At 38.5% G+C, this 13,773-nt stretch overlaps 1 protein-coding gene across 1 annotated transcript in view; it reads left to right on the top strand.

Annotated features, from left to right (window-relative positions):
• The window catches only part of METTL25 (methyltransferase like 25), a 112,435-nt gene that overhangs the window by 26,373 nt on the left and 72,289 nt on the right, over window positions 1–13,773 (top strand). Inside the window, 2 exon segments of the mRNA XM_070370957.1 lie at window positions 5,717–6,304; window positions 9,861–10,008. Coding sequence (XP_070227058.1) covers window positions 5,717–6,304; window positions 9,861–10,008 — 736 coding nt within the window.

The following is a 13,773-nucleotide window of genomic DNA, read 5'->3' as shown; positions in this document are numbered from 1 at the left end:
AGAATATTTCACAGTTATTGTGATCCACACAGTCAAAGGCTTTGGAATAGTCAATAAAGCAGAAATAGATGTTTTTCTGGAACTCTCTTGCTTTTTCCATGATCCAGCAGATGTTGGCAATTTGCTCTTTGGTTCCTCTTCCTTTTCTAAAACCAGCTTGAACATCAGGAAGTTCACGGTTCACATAAGGCTGAAGCCTGGCTTGGAGAATTTTGAGCATTACTTTACTAGCCTGTGAGATGAGTGCAATTGTGCGGTAGTTTGAGCATTCTTTGGCATTGCCTTTCTTTGGGATTGGAATGAAAACTGACCTTTTCCAGTCCTGTGGCCACTGCTGAGCTTTCCAAATTTGCTGGCATATTGAGTGCAGCACTTTCACAGCATCATCTTTCAGGATTTGGAATAGCTCAACTGGAATTCCATCAGCTCCATTAGCTTTGTTTGTAGTGATGCTTTCTAAGGCCCACTTGACTTCACATTCCAGGATGTCTGGCTCTAGGTCAGTGATCACACCATCGTGATTATCTGGGTCGTGAAGATCTTTTTTGTACAGTTCTTCTGTGTATTCTTGCCACTTCTTCTTAATATCTTCTGCTTCTGTTAAGTCCATACAATTTCTGTCCTTTATCGAGCCCATCTTTGCATGAAATGTTCCCTTGGTATCTCTGATTTTCTTGAAGAGATCTCTAGTCTTTCCCATTCTGTTGTTTTCCTCTATTTCTTTGCATTGATCACTGAAGAAGGCTTTCTTATCTCTTCTTGCTATTCTTTGGAACTCTGCATTCAGATGCTTACATCTTTCCTTTGCCCCTTTGCTTTTCGCTTCTCTTCTTTTCACAGCTATTTGTAAGGCCTCCCCAGACAGCCATTTTGCTTTTTTGCATTTCTTTTCTATGGGAATGGTCTTGATCCCTGTCTCCTGTACAGGGTCACGAACCTCATTCCATAGTTCATCAGGCACTCTATCTATCGGATCTAAGCCCTTAAATCTATTTCTCACTTCCACTGTATAATCATAAGGGATTTGATTTAGATCATACCTGTATGGTCTAGTGGTTTTCCCTACTTTCTTCAATTTAAGTCTGAATTTGGCAATAAGGAGTTCATGATCTGAGCCATAGTCGGCTCCTGGTCTTGTTTTTGCTGACTGTATAGAGCTTCTCCATCTTTGGCTGCAAAGAATATAATCAACCTGATTTCGGTGTTGACCATCTGGTGATGTCCATGTGTAGAGTCTTCTCTTGTGTTGTTGGAAGAGGGTGTTTGTTATGACCAGTGCATTTTCTTGGCAAAACTCTATTAGTCTTTGCCCTGCTTCATTCCGTATTCCAGGGCCAAATTTGCCTGTTACTCCAGGTGTTTCTTGACTTCCTACTTTTGCATTCCAGTCCCCTATAATGAAAAGGACATCTTTTTTGGGTGTTAGTTCTAAAAGGTCTTGTAGGTCTTCATAGAACCGTTCAACTTCAGCTTCTTCAGTGTTACTGGTTGGGGCATAGACTTGGATTACTGTGATATTGAATGGTTTGCCTTGGAAACGAACAGAGATCATTCTGTCGTTTTTGAGATTGCATCCAAGTACTGCATTTCGAACTCTTTTGTTGACCATGATGGCTACTCCATTTCTTCTGAGGGATTCCTGCCTGCAGTAGTAGATATAATGATCATCTGAGTTAAATTCACCCATTCCAGTCCATTTCAGTTTGCTGATTCCTAGAATGTCGACATTCACTCTTGCCATCTCTTGTTTGACCACTTCCAATTTGCCTTGATTCATGGACCTGACATTCCAGGTTCCTATGCAATATTGCTCTTTACAGCATTGGACCTTGCGTCTATCACCAGTCACATCCACAGCTGGATATTCTTTTTGCTTTGGCTCCATCCCTTCATTCTTTCTGGAGTTATTTCTCCACTGATCTCCAGTAGCATATTGGGCACCTACTGACCTGGGGAATTCCTCTTTCTGTATCCTATCATTTTGCCTTTTCATCCTGTTCATGGGGTTCTCAAGGCAAGAATACTGAAGTGGTTTGCCATTCCTTTCTCTAGTGGACCACATTCTGTCAGATCTCTCCACCATGACCCGCCCATCTTGGGTTGCCCCACGAGTATGGCTTAGTTTCATTGAGTTAGACAAGGCTGTGGTCCTAGTGTGATTAAATTGACTAGTTTTCTGTGAGTATGGTTTCAGTGTGTCTGCCCTCTGATGCCCTCTTGCAATACCTACCATCTTACTTGGGTTTCTCTTACCTTGGGCGTGGGGTATCTCTTCATGGCTGCTCTAGCAAAGCCCAGCCGTTGCTCCTTACCCTGGATGAGGGGTATCTCCTCACCGCCGCCCTTCCTGACCTTCAACGTCGTATAGCTCCTCTAGGGCCTCCTGCACCCGTGCAGCCGAAGCATACAAATGAATGGGAAAAATAAGCAATTTACTGATGACTACATATTTTATGGTGCCATTTTTAAAAAGCTCTTAAAGAAAATAATGGTATGTTCTTAATGCAAAAAAAATACATGCAAAAAAAAAAAAAACCATTAAAGAAGCAAGGGAATCATACACAATAATCTGATAATAGTTGTTAACCTCTGGTAGGGGATGGAGAAGGAAATGGCAAGCCACTCCAGTGTTCTTGCCTGGAGAATCCCAGGTACAGGGGAGCCTGGTGGGCTGCCGTCTATGGGGTCGCATAGAGTCAGACACGACTGAAGTGACTTAGCAGCTGGTAGGGGAAACAGAGAGATAAGATATGGAAAGGAACACGGTTATATGGAATGTAATTACTAACATACCCATCCCTAGGTTGGCTGGTGGCTTCATGGGTATAGCAGATGCTACTGGATGCCTTATTCAAATACTATTGGGCCTTACCACATCATGGTGGCCCGGCTACTTTCTACCTGGCAATTGCTGTATTTCTTTCCCTGTGGATTTTTCTCTGTGTGCTGAAGTATGGCACTGCCTGCATACACATTCTGGGGATTAATTCCTCCCTGTGTGCATCCTTGAATTAATGACTAATGCAAGTTAATTAAAAAATACATCAACTCCCGGACTTTCCAGGTGGCTGACTTTGAGGTATGTGTTCTACACTGGCTGTCTGAGTTTTCCAGTGGGATTAAACCCAGGTTGTTCTAAAGTCGTATTTTGCCCACAAACACACCTTTTGTTGGGCTGCCTTCCTTTCTCTTTTTTTCTTCTCTATTTCCCTAACAGTGTTTTCTTTACCTCCCAAATAAATCACTTATACTTAAATCTTTGATGGGTATTTGTTGTTGTCCTTTATAGCTTTTCATTTTGACTATACTTATTTATTTATATGAAATATTATATAATAAATAATTTTAAATTGATAAAACAAATTAATTTCTAAAGTGCAGAGAAAAAATTTGAAATAGCGTGTTTCACGTTGTTCTTCAGTCGCCCAGTTGTGTCTCATTGTGACCCCATGGGTTGCAGCACGCCAGGCCTCCTTGTCCTTCACCATCTCCCAGAGTTTGCTGAAACTCATTCATTGAGTCAGTGATGCCATCCAAACATCTCGTCCTCTGTTGCTCCCTTCTCCTCCTGCCTTCAGTCTTCCCCAGCATCAGGGTCTTTTCCAGTGAGTCGGCTCTTTGCATCAGGTGGTCAGAGTACTGGATCTTCAGCTTCAGCATCAGTCCTTCCAGTGAATATTCAGGGTTGATTTCCTCTAGGATTAACTGGTTTGATCTTCTTGCAGTCCAAGGGACTCTCAAGAGCCTTCTCTAGCGCCACAGTTCAAAAGCATTAATTCTTCAGCTCTCAGCCTTCTTTACTGTCCATCTCTCACATCCATACATGACTGCTGGAAACACCGTAGTTTTGACTATACAGACCTTTGTGGGCAAAGTGATGTCTCTGCTTTTTAATACACTCTCTAGGTTTGTCATAACTTTTCTTCCAAGGAGCAAGCATTTTTTATTTCATGGCTGCAGTCACTGACGCAGTGATTTTGGAGCCCAAGAAAATAGTCTGTCATTTTTCCATTGTTCCCCCTCTATTTGCCATGAAGTGATGGGACCAGCTGCCATGATCTTAGTTTTCTGAATGTTGAGTTTTAAGCCAGCTTTTTCATTCTCCTCCTTCACCCTCATCAAGAGGCTCTAATTTAGTTATTCTTTGCTATCTGCCATTAGAGTGGTATCATTGGCATATCTGAGATTGTTGATCTTTCTCCTGGCAATCTTGATTCCAGCTTGTTAGTCATCCCCCGCCCGGGCATTTTGCATGATTAACTCTGCATAATAAGTTAAATGCAGGGTGAAAATATACAGTCGTGATGTATTCCTTTCCCAATTTTGAACCAGTCCGTTGTTTGATGTATGCTTCTTGTCCTGCATACAGGTTTCTCAGGATCCTGGTAAGGTGGTCTGGTATTCCTGTCTCTTCGAAAATTTTCCACAGTTTATTGTGATCCACACAGTCAAAGGCTTTAGTGTAGTCAATGAAGCAGAAGTAGTCGTTTTCTGGAGCTCCCTTGCTTTTCCTCTGATCTGATGGATGTTGGCTATTTGGTCTCTGGTTCCTCTGCCTTTTCTAAATCCAGTTTATACATCTGGAAGTTCTCAGTTCACATATTATTGAAGCCTAGCTTGAAGGATTTTAATCATTACCTTGCTAGCATGTGAAATGAGTGCAATTGTATGGTAGTTTGAACGTTCTTTGACATTGCCCTTCTTTAAGATTGGAATGAAAACAAACTCCAGTCCTGTGGCCACTGCTGAGTTTTTTAAATTTGCTGACATATTGAGTGCAGCACTTTAACAGCATCATCTTTTCAGATTTGAAATAGCTCAACTGGAATTCCATCATCTCCACTAGTTTTGTTCATAATAATGCTTCCTAAGGCCCACTTGAATTCACACTCAAGGATGTCTGGCTCTAGGTGAGTGACCACACCATCATGGTTATCTGGGTATTTAGACCTTATTTTGTATAGTTTCTGTTGCGTTCTCACCACATCTACTTAATCTCTTCTGTTTCTGTTGAGTCTTTGTCATTTCTGTCCTTTATTGTGCCCATCTTTGCTTGAAATGTTGCATTGTATCTCCAGTTTTCTTGAAGAGATCTCTGGTCTTTCCCATTCTGTTGTTTTCCTCTAATTCTTTGCATTTTTCATTTAAGAAGGCTTTCTTTCCTTGCTATTCTCTGGAACTGTACATTCAGTTGGGTGTATCTTTCCTTTTCTCCTTTGCCTTTCACTTCTCGTCTCTTCTCAGCTATTTGTAAGGCCTCCCCAGACAAACACTTTGCCTTCTTGCATTTCTTTTTCTTGAGGATGGTTTTGGTCACCACCTCCTGTACAATGTTAGGAACATCTGTCCATAGTTTTTCAGACATTCTGTCTACCAGATCTAATTCCTTGAATCTATTTGTCACTTCCACTGAATAATCATAAGGGATTTGATTTAGGTCGCACCTAAATGTTCTAGTGAAGAAAGACAATTTTATCTTCAATATTCATCTTTTACATCTTTTTCTTGACTTATTATTACACTGCTTAGAACTTCTCTTAAATATTGAATAAAAATGATGAGTTATTTGTTTTTAATGGGATCAAAAATTAAAATAGAGTAAAGCATAACAGGTTGTATAAATTTTACAACCATCCATTTACTTGCTTTTTAAAAAAATTGAGATTGCTCTTGTCGTCTAACTGAAATCCCTTTGATTCATTCTGATTTTCTTTAGATAATTGACCTGGGTTCTGGAAAAGGCTACCTAAGCTCCTTTTTGTCCTTAAAGTATGGCTTAAAAGTTTATGGAATCGATTCCTCAAATACTCGTGGAGCTGAGGAGAGAAACAGGAAACTGAAGAAACATTGGGAAGTCTATGGTAGGCGGTCAAAACCAGATGTCAGTGGACTGGCATTACAGACAACGAAAGAAAGGAAAGTGCAAGATGAAACTAAAGCAGACATTGAGGGAATATGTAACAGCAGTACTGCAAGTCAAGAGAAGCCACCAGCCTCAGACTTTTTATCAGAGTTTTCAGGTTCTGTGATTTCTGACATCAGAAGACAAATGGAAAACCTAAAGGTTTATTCACACCGAGAGGAAAATTTGTGTTTTGAAAATGCCTTTTCTCTTAGAGACCTTTTGCCTGTTAATGCCATAGAACCTAATTCCTCATCCCAAATACCTAAGAGAAAAATGTCTGAAGCAAGTAAAGAGAGAAGAAAAATTACTTTGAAGTCAAATGAATCAAATATATATTCACCTTTAACATCTATTATCACTGCTGATTCGGAACTACATGATATTATTAAAGATCTGGAGGTGATTTCAGTTTTGAATTCTGTAATTTGACTTATGTAAAGGCCCTTAAACATAGAATTAAATTTTAATATTAGCTGCATATCTTATTTGATTACATTAATTGAAAGAACCAAGAAAATAAAAATTCAGGTTTTCATGATTTCCATAGATACCAAAATCTGATAAGAGTACAAATCTGACAATCTGACAATTACAGTTTTCCAGAATGGCGTGCCCTTGCCCTCCCTTCATTTTTAATACTGAATTAAACATAAGTACAAATACAGAAGCTAGTTAGATAAGTTCTCCTTATGCAATTGATGGATTTTTCAAATTCCACTCCAAGAAAATTCTTACATTTCGTTTACATTTGGAGTAAAGATGTATCTAGGGCAATATTGGGCTTCCCTGGTAGCTCAGCTGGTAAAGAATCTGGGTTAGGAAGTTCTCTGGAGAAGGGATAGTTTACCCACTCTAGTATTCTTGGGCTTCTTCGGTGGCTCAGATGGTAAAGCATCCACCTGCAATGCGGGAGACCTGGGTTCAATCCCTGGGTTGGGAAGAACCCTGGAGGAGTGCATGGCAACCCACTCCAGTATTCTTGCCTGGAGAATCCCATGGACAGAGGAGCCTGGAGGGCTAAGGTCCATGGGGTCACAAACAGTCAGACATGACTAAGCATGAGCACAAGGGCAACATTATGTTTAATGTTAGAGTTGGTAACCAAAATTTCAATTTTATTGAGCAAGAGTAGCTTCTGAATTCTTAAAAAATTTTGAACTTTTTCTAAACTACAAGTATGTTGAGTCATATAATGTTGGAAAGATAATGTATCTTAAAGGCAGCATTGTATGTTACACAATATTAGAGGAGTTTCTAGAAATCATTTGGCCTAACTCATTGTTTAGAAATCAAGGTAGCCTTTGAAGTTATGATATTCTGCTACTGCTACTGCTAAGTCACCTCAGTCCTGTCTGACTTTGTGCGACCCCATAGACAGCAGCCCACCAGGCTCCCCCATCCCTGGGATTCTCCAGGCAAGAACACTGGAGTGGGTTGCCATTTCCTTCTCCAGTGCATGAAAGTGAAAAGTGAAAGTGAAGTCGCTCAGTCGTGTCTGACTCTTTGCGACCCCATGGACTGCAGCCTACCAGGCTCCTCCGTCCATGGGATTTTCCAAGCAAGAGTACTGGAGTGGGGTGCCATCGCCTTCTCCGTATGATATTCTACTCTTGTTAAATTTTTGAAAAGTCTTCCCTAAAGAATGAATAAACAAAAGACCCTAGAATTCTTTATAAATTTAAATCCTTGTTTGGTTGCTGACCAGTGTTTTAGTACTTTGTCATTTTAGAGTGGGAAATTTTTCTTTTTCCTAGGTATTTTTGTATTTCATTAATTGTAGAAAACTGGTTAATCCTCATTAATTGTTTTTCCTATATATGAAATCAGTAATTAAGTTACAGCTTAACCTTCTGTTGGGGTTAAACAACCCCAGTTACTTTAATTTGACTTCAAAATATATACACTTTTAGTGCTTATTACCATTTATTTTTGCTTTTAAGAGTCATCTGAAAAGTATACGATCAAAACTGTATGCAAGCTTTTATAATAATTTGCTGATAAAATATATGGTGGAAAATTGTTTCTTGGGTCCTTAGTGAAGCAGTAATTTAATAACCAAAACTGACCAATACCTCTTATCCTTTCCATTCCCCATTGCACAACACACATGCAGTTCTTAAATATTTTGCTATTAGGATACTATGCTAATTGCAGATTTTTGTTTGCTACCTGCTGATATTATTAACCAATCCTGTATAATGAATACAGTAAAGAATGAGGTTAAATGTTTTTGTGTTGTCTTTAGGGAGAGCTAAGCTTAAAAAGAGAGATTTGTACCTCTATGATCTACCCTTAATTAGCAATAAACCCTCTCTCTCTGAACTCCTTATTATTTATAACATAACATCTAAGTAAAACCTACCCAAGCTGTCTAATCACTGAGAAAAGCAAAATAATTGCACAACATTCCATAACATGTGCTTTGAAGAGAATAATGATTGAAGCAACTGAATATTTTATCAGGCCAAAGCAGTGTACAGGTAAATTCTTTTCTTTTGAAAGGTTAGACTTCAGCCCTGCCTGCAATGCAAAAAACCCGGGTTTGATCCCTGGGTCAGGAAGATCTCCTGGAGAAGGGAATGGCTACCCACTTCAGTGTTCTTGCCTGGAGAATCTCTTGTACAGAGGAGCCTGGAGGGCAATGGTCCATGAGTCCCAACGACTCGGACATGATTGCAGCAACTAGGCACACACATATCTAGATTATATGAACTAAAGTATTATTTTTTGTAAAATAACTCAACTGAAGTAGTTGTATTTGTTCTTAAAATAGTTATATATTTGATTCACAACTTAATGTCTGTTATTTTAAATATTTATAATATCCATATTTATAATAACCTGATATTGATGATAAAAATATATAACATTTACAGAATTTTATTATGTGCCAGAGGTTATACTAAATCACGTACAAGTATTAACTTATTAAAGTCTTGCAACAACCCATTGAGATGAGATACTATTATTGGCCTCATTTTACAGATGAGGAAATTATGCAACTGAAGAGTTAAATAGCATACTGATCGAAATTCTTTTGAGTGTGAGCCAGTGTAACCACTCTGTGTATGCATTTAAATTAGGCCTTAAGTAATTAGGAGAAACATTTCAAAGGAATTTTACATAATTCATGTTATAAAATTAAGAGCAACATTTTTTATTTGGAATTAATATTGTCATATTTGGTGTAATGAGTGAACTAAGTAAACTTTTTTTGATGTTGGAGTATAAATGCCAATTTAGCAAGGCTTAATTTCTTTTGAATTTCTTTCGTATGGCAGGTTTTATAAGTTTTGAATGGTGAAGTGCAATTTAAAAATTGACTATTAAGATATTAATGTATCTCAAATCACAAGTTTGTCCTAGTAACACCGCCTACATTTGATTGGTCAAATCAACCTTTATTTTGACTAGTTGTTAAGCAAATATTAATTGTAAAAGAGACCAGAGAAAAGTAAAAAGGACAAGTAACCAAAAGCATTAGAAAATCAACGCAGTGTAAAACACTGCGGCTAAACCAGCCCAGCACGCCCACACGCACCGCCGTGTGACGGTGGTCCTGCTGCCGCCACCAGGCCTTCCCCCCTGCCCCATCCCTCCTGCCATGCCCTCCGAGGGGACGCACACGTGGCCCTCAGGCCCAGGGAGGCCGATACCGCTGTGCTGTCTTCTCAGATCCTGCTTCCTTAGGTTTAAAGAAAAAGAAAAAAAAAAAAAAAAAAAAAAAAAAAAAAAAAAGAAAACTCAGAAGCATGTCAGTTTTGATAAAAGATCACAATCATTTTACCTATAAAGGAAATAATTATGTTATGAAAATGGGACATACGATACTTTATAGTTAGAACTTTATCATTTTTTTAAAGCTCTGCATTCTGATAAACATATACAGTCTTCACCTGAAATGTGTTTTACCCTTCCTTTTAATTTCCAGCATTTCTTCTTCTTATCTTTTAAGGATTGTTTGATGGTAGGTCTACATACTTGTGGTGATCTTGCTCCAAATACTCTGCGAATATTCACTTCCAAGTCTGAAGTCAAAGGAGTTTGCAGTGTGGGTTGCTGCTATCACCTCTTATCTGAAGAATTTGAAAACCCACATAAAGGTACAAAGTTCTTCATGTCTCATGATTTTATTTATTCGAGCAAAATGACTGCTTTATCTCTCTCCCTCTTTTTTGTTGTTGACAGTATTGTCATTTTGAATTAGCATTTGAAATAAGATCTGATATTCTTACAATTTTAGAAATGTTACATCCAATGAAATTTGATGCATTGTCACTTATAGTGTATTTTGTGATAGTTTCTTTTTTTATCACAGTATGGTCTTCAGTTCAGTCGCTCAGTTGTGTCTGACTCTTTGCGACCCCATGAACCGCAGCATGCCAGGCCTCCCTGACCATCACCAACTCCCGGAGTTTACCCAAACTCATGTCCATTGAGTCAGTGATGCCATCCAACCATCTCATCCTCTGTTGTCCCCTTCTCCTCCTGCCTTCAATCTTTCCTAACATCAGGGTCTTTTCAAATGAGTCACCTCTTCCCCATCAGGTGGCCAAAATATTGGAGTTTCAGCTTCAACATCAGTCCTTCCAATGAACACCCAGGACTGATCTCCTTTAGGATGGACCGGTTGGATCTCCTTGCTGTCCAAGGGACTTTCAAGAGTCTTCTCCAACACCACAGTTCAAAAGCATCAATTCTTAAGCTCCGTATGGTCTTAAAGAGTGCCCCAAACTGCAAATATATGAGAATTTTGTGTGATACATGTTTTAGAGAACTTCTATTTAAAAATATTTGTCAGATACACCTTGACTAATGTAGTGAAGCTAAGTTATTTTGTCATAAATATAGAGTTGACAAGATTTGCTTCCATTTCCAAACCCTTCTCCATCTTGTAAGGCATACTGATATTTCTCCCTCACAAAAAGTTTCTTACTCTACTTTGAAGTGTTAGAACACCATGCTTTCAAAAAGGCGAAGACCCGCAGTTGCTTTAAAATAATAGTATTCAAACTGTTTGCTCCTTGGGCTGAAAAGGTGCCTGAGGAGTGAAGGACAGAGTGTGTTGACAAGACTGAAAGCACCTACAGTCTTTCATCTAGAGCAGCTCCAGAAATTCCTCCTTCTGACCCATTTTATATATTACATCTCTCTATTAGACATGGTATCACATTGGGTGGTTATTTAGTTTATTAATATGGTGGATTCATTTCGATATTTGGCAAAACTAATACAATATTGTAAAGTTTAAAAATAAAATAAAATTTAAAAAAATATTAGCAGTTCTCTTTTCTATTAGTTTAATGAATTATTTATCAATATCCAGTGTCCCTTGCCAAGAATTTTTAGGTCAGGAAGTTGTATCAATGTGGATGGCATTGTTTGCTCTTTTTTTCAGCTATAAAGCCCAGATGAGTATGAAATTTTGATTATTTTTTATTTAGTCATGTCCAAGAGGTAAAAATTAGTATTGTATACTGAAATTTGGCTGGATGAAACAGAGGTCTTCCTTAAAACTGACAAAAGTTTTTGTGGAGAAGAGGGGAGTTTGAATTTTTTTATGTCAGTGTTTTAAAAACTGTCTTTTAGAAAAGATATGCAGATGTAAATTTGTGAATATGTAGAGATACACAGAGTGAGAGAAAGAAAGCAAATTGGCAAAAAGGTAACAATAGTTTAATTTAAATGGAAAATATGCTTGTCATATTATTTCCAACTTTGCTCTGAGTACACAAATTTTCAAGATAAAACTTGGGGGGAAACGTGAACCTAATTTTTTTTTTTACTCTATAGTATATAACCCAATATTTACATTAGTGTATAACTCTTTTTGTACCTCTTTCCTAAAAGAAATGGGGAAGAAAACAAAACACTTAATGCAATCACAGTGTTTACAGTTTTTAAAATATTAAATGGGAAGTGTTCTCCTGGCTCAGCAAGCATAAAATTCTGTGTAGGGAAGTTCTTGTTCTTAGTTCAAGTGCTTCCTGTTCTACAGGTGCAGTGAAATAGGGTGTTTTTTAACAATTGGCCCAATTGGGAGTAGATGGAGCCACTTGGTGTGTTTTTCAGTTCAGAAATACTGTCTTATAGTGTAAGATCTTTAATTTCAGCTTCCTGCTTCCTTCTTTCACTTTAACATCATCCCCCTCCACCTCACCCCACCACCACCCCCCACCAAAATGCCTTCCCCTTCCAAAGGGCTTCCCTCTCTGTAGGTGGTCCATCTGAAGACTGCCATCCTGGGCCTGCGGGACCCTTGCAGCCCTTGCTATGCATCGTCAGGTCTCAGCCTTTATCTCTGTTCTTCACACAATGGGGTCCTGTCTCTTGGCAGTGTACTCTGTTCCCTGTCACACACATGTTTCCACATCTGACTGTCCCTCTGGAATGATCCCCAGAGCTGGTTTCACTGATTTGAGATGTTTATTTCTTAATGTACATTTAAATCTACATATCTAGTATAAGTGGTTTATGAGTAATTTTATTTATTCTCTACTTTTGTTGAATATGTAAAGAAATTCAGATTTAAGTGGCTATCATTATTTCATGACAGCCAGGAAATGTTATTGGGACAATTTACATCCAGTGTCTGGTTCTTCCATTTTATTCTTAAAGGGGTTGGCAGAGACTACTTGCCAGGGTGGGAAGCAATTTAAGAGATGGACCAGTTGCTCACTAGTTGCTCCTTTGTCAGTCCATTTTGTGTCAGTCTTCTCTAGGCAAATAGTAATTTAATATTCTTAGTTACATTTATTTATAATGTGTTTCAATAAAGCATAAACAAACATAAGGGAAGATAAATATTTTTAGAGCTAAATGAAATGATTGAGGAAAGTCCTTTGTGTTATGAGTCCACTTAGGTACCTTTTCTGACACACTGTTATAAATTGTTTAGAAGTATTTGTTGACCATGTATTCAAATTAAGATGAAAAAATATCTTTGAATAAGGCATGTTCACTAGAGAGCTTTTCACAGAATCTGAAGGAAGAACGGTGCACCACACCTTCAGCTTTGCCGCTTCATTTCTGCCATGGAAAGATTTGATAGATTGAGTATTCAGAATGTAGACACTAGTTTTTGTTTACTTTTTTATCTTCAGAAATCAGCACCTTGCCTCAGACATGGTTCATGTTGATCAGTGTTTGCACAATGTGTGCTGAATAGATACTTGAGTGGCAGTTGCCCTTCTTCACCGCATTGATAGGATGAGTTTGGCCCCAGAACTCAGACAAGAAAGGTTTGGAAAGGTTTGCTAATGACTGTGACTGGCAGCTACAAACTCTCATTTTCCTTCTTGTAGGCAGAATTAATTCATGCAAAGGCCTTCCTACCAAAAATGTCTTAACCATTGGAAATCATTGAGATTATGATCTCAGTGGCTTAAGATCTATGAACTAGACTTAAGTTGCAAAAGCTGATAGTATTTCTTGATGTTATTTGATTTCCTCATAAATACCTGAGAAGCATGGAGGCTTGGGAGTCTTGCTTGTTGGGAAAGCAGAACAAGCAGGAGGGAACAGGACTGAGTGATATGAAGAAGCTGGTGGAGATGTATGCAAGGTGATTGCCTTCAAATACTTCAAAAGCAGAGAGTTTGAAAGCCAAAAGGTAGGAAGAAAATGTAGGAAAATAAGTGATAGGAAAAACAAAAGCAACCTAGGTTTAAGTTGAGCTTTGCCTAGCTTTGGACTGTTATACTTTCTCTTCTCAAAAACTGGATGGCAAAAAGTCACTCCTTTCTTTCTCACACCCCGTCTTCATTTTTCTTGCCATTGCCTATAATGAAAGGAGAGAAGATATGAACCATCTCCTGTGATTTTTATAACAATATTCCTCAACTCTGGCTGTCCAGATGGATCATATA

Source organism: Bos mutus, chromosome 5, assembly GCF_027580195.1.
Source record: "Bos mutus isolate GX-2022 chromosome 5, NWIPB_WYAK_1.1, whole genome shotgun sequence".
Classification (NCBI taxonomy): Eukaryota; Metazoa; Chordata; class Mammalia; order Artiodactyla; family Bovidae; genus Bos; species Bos mutus.
Note: the sequence above shows the minus strand (reverse complement) of the source record. Positions and strands in the feature narration are given on the sequence as shown.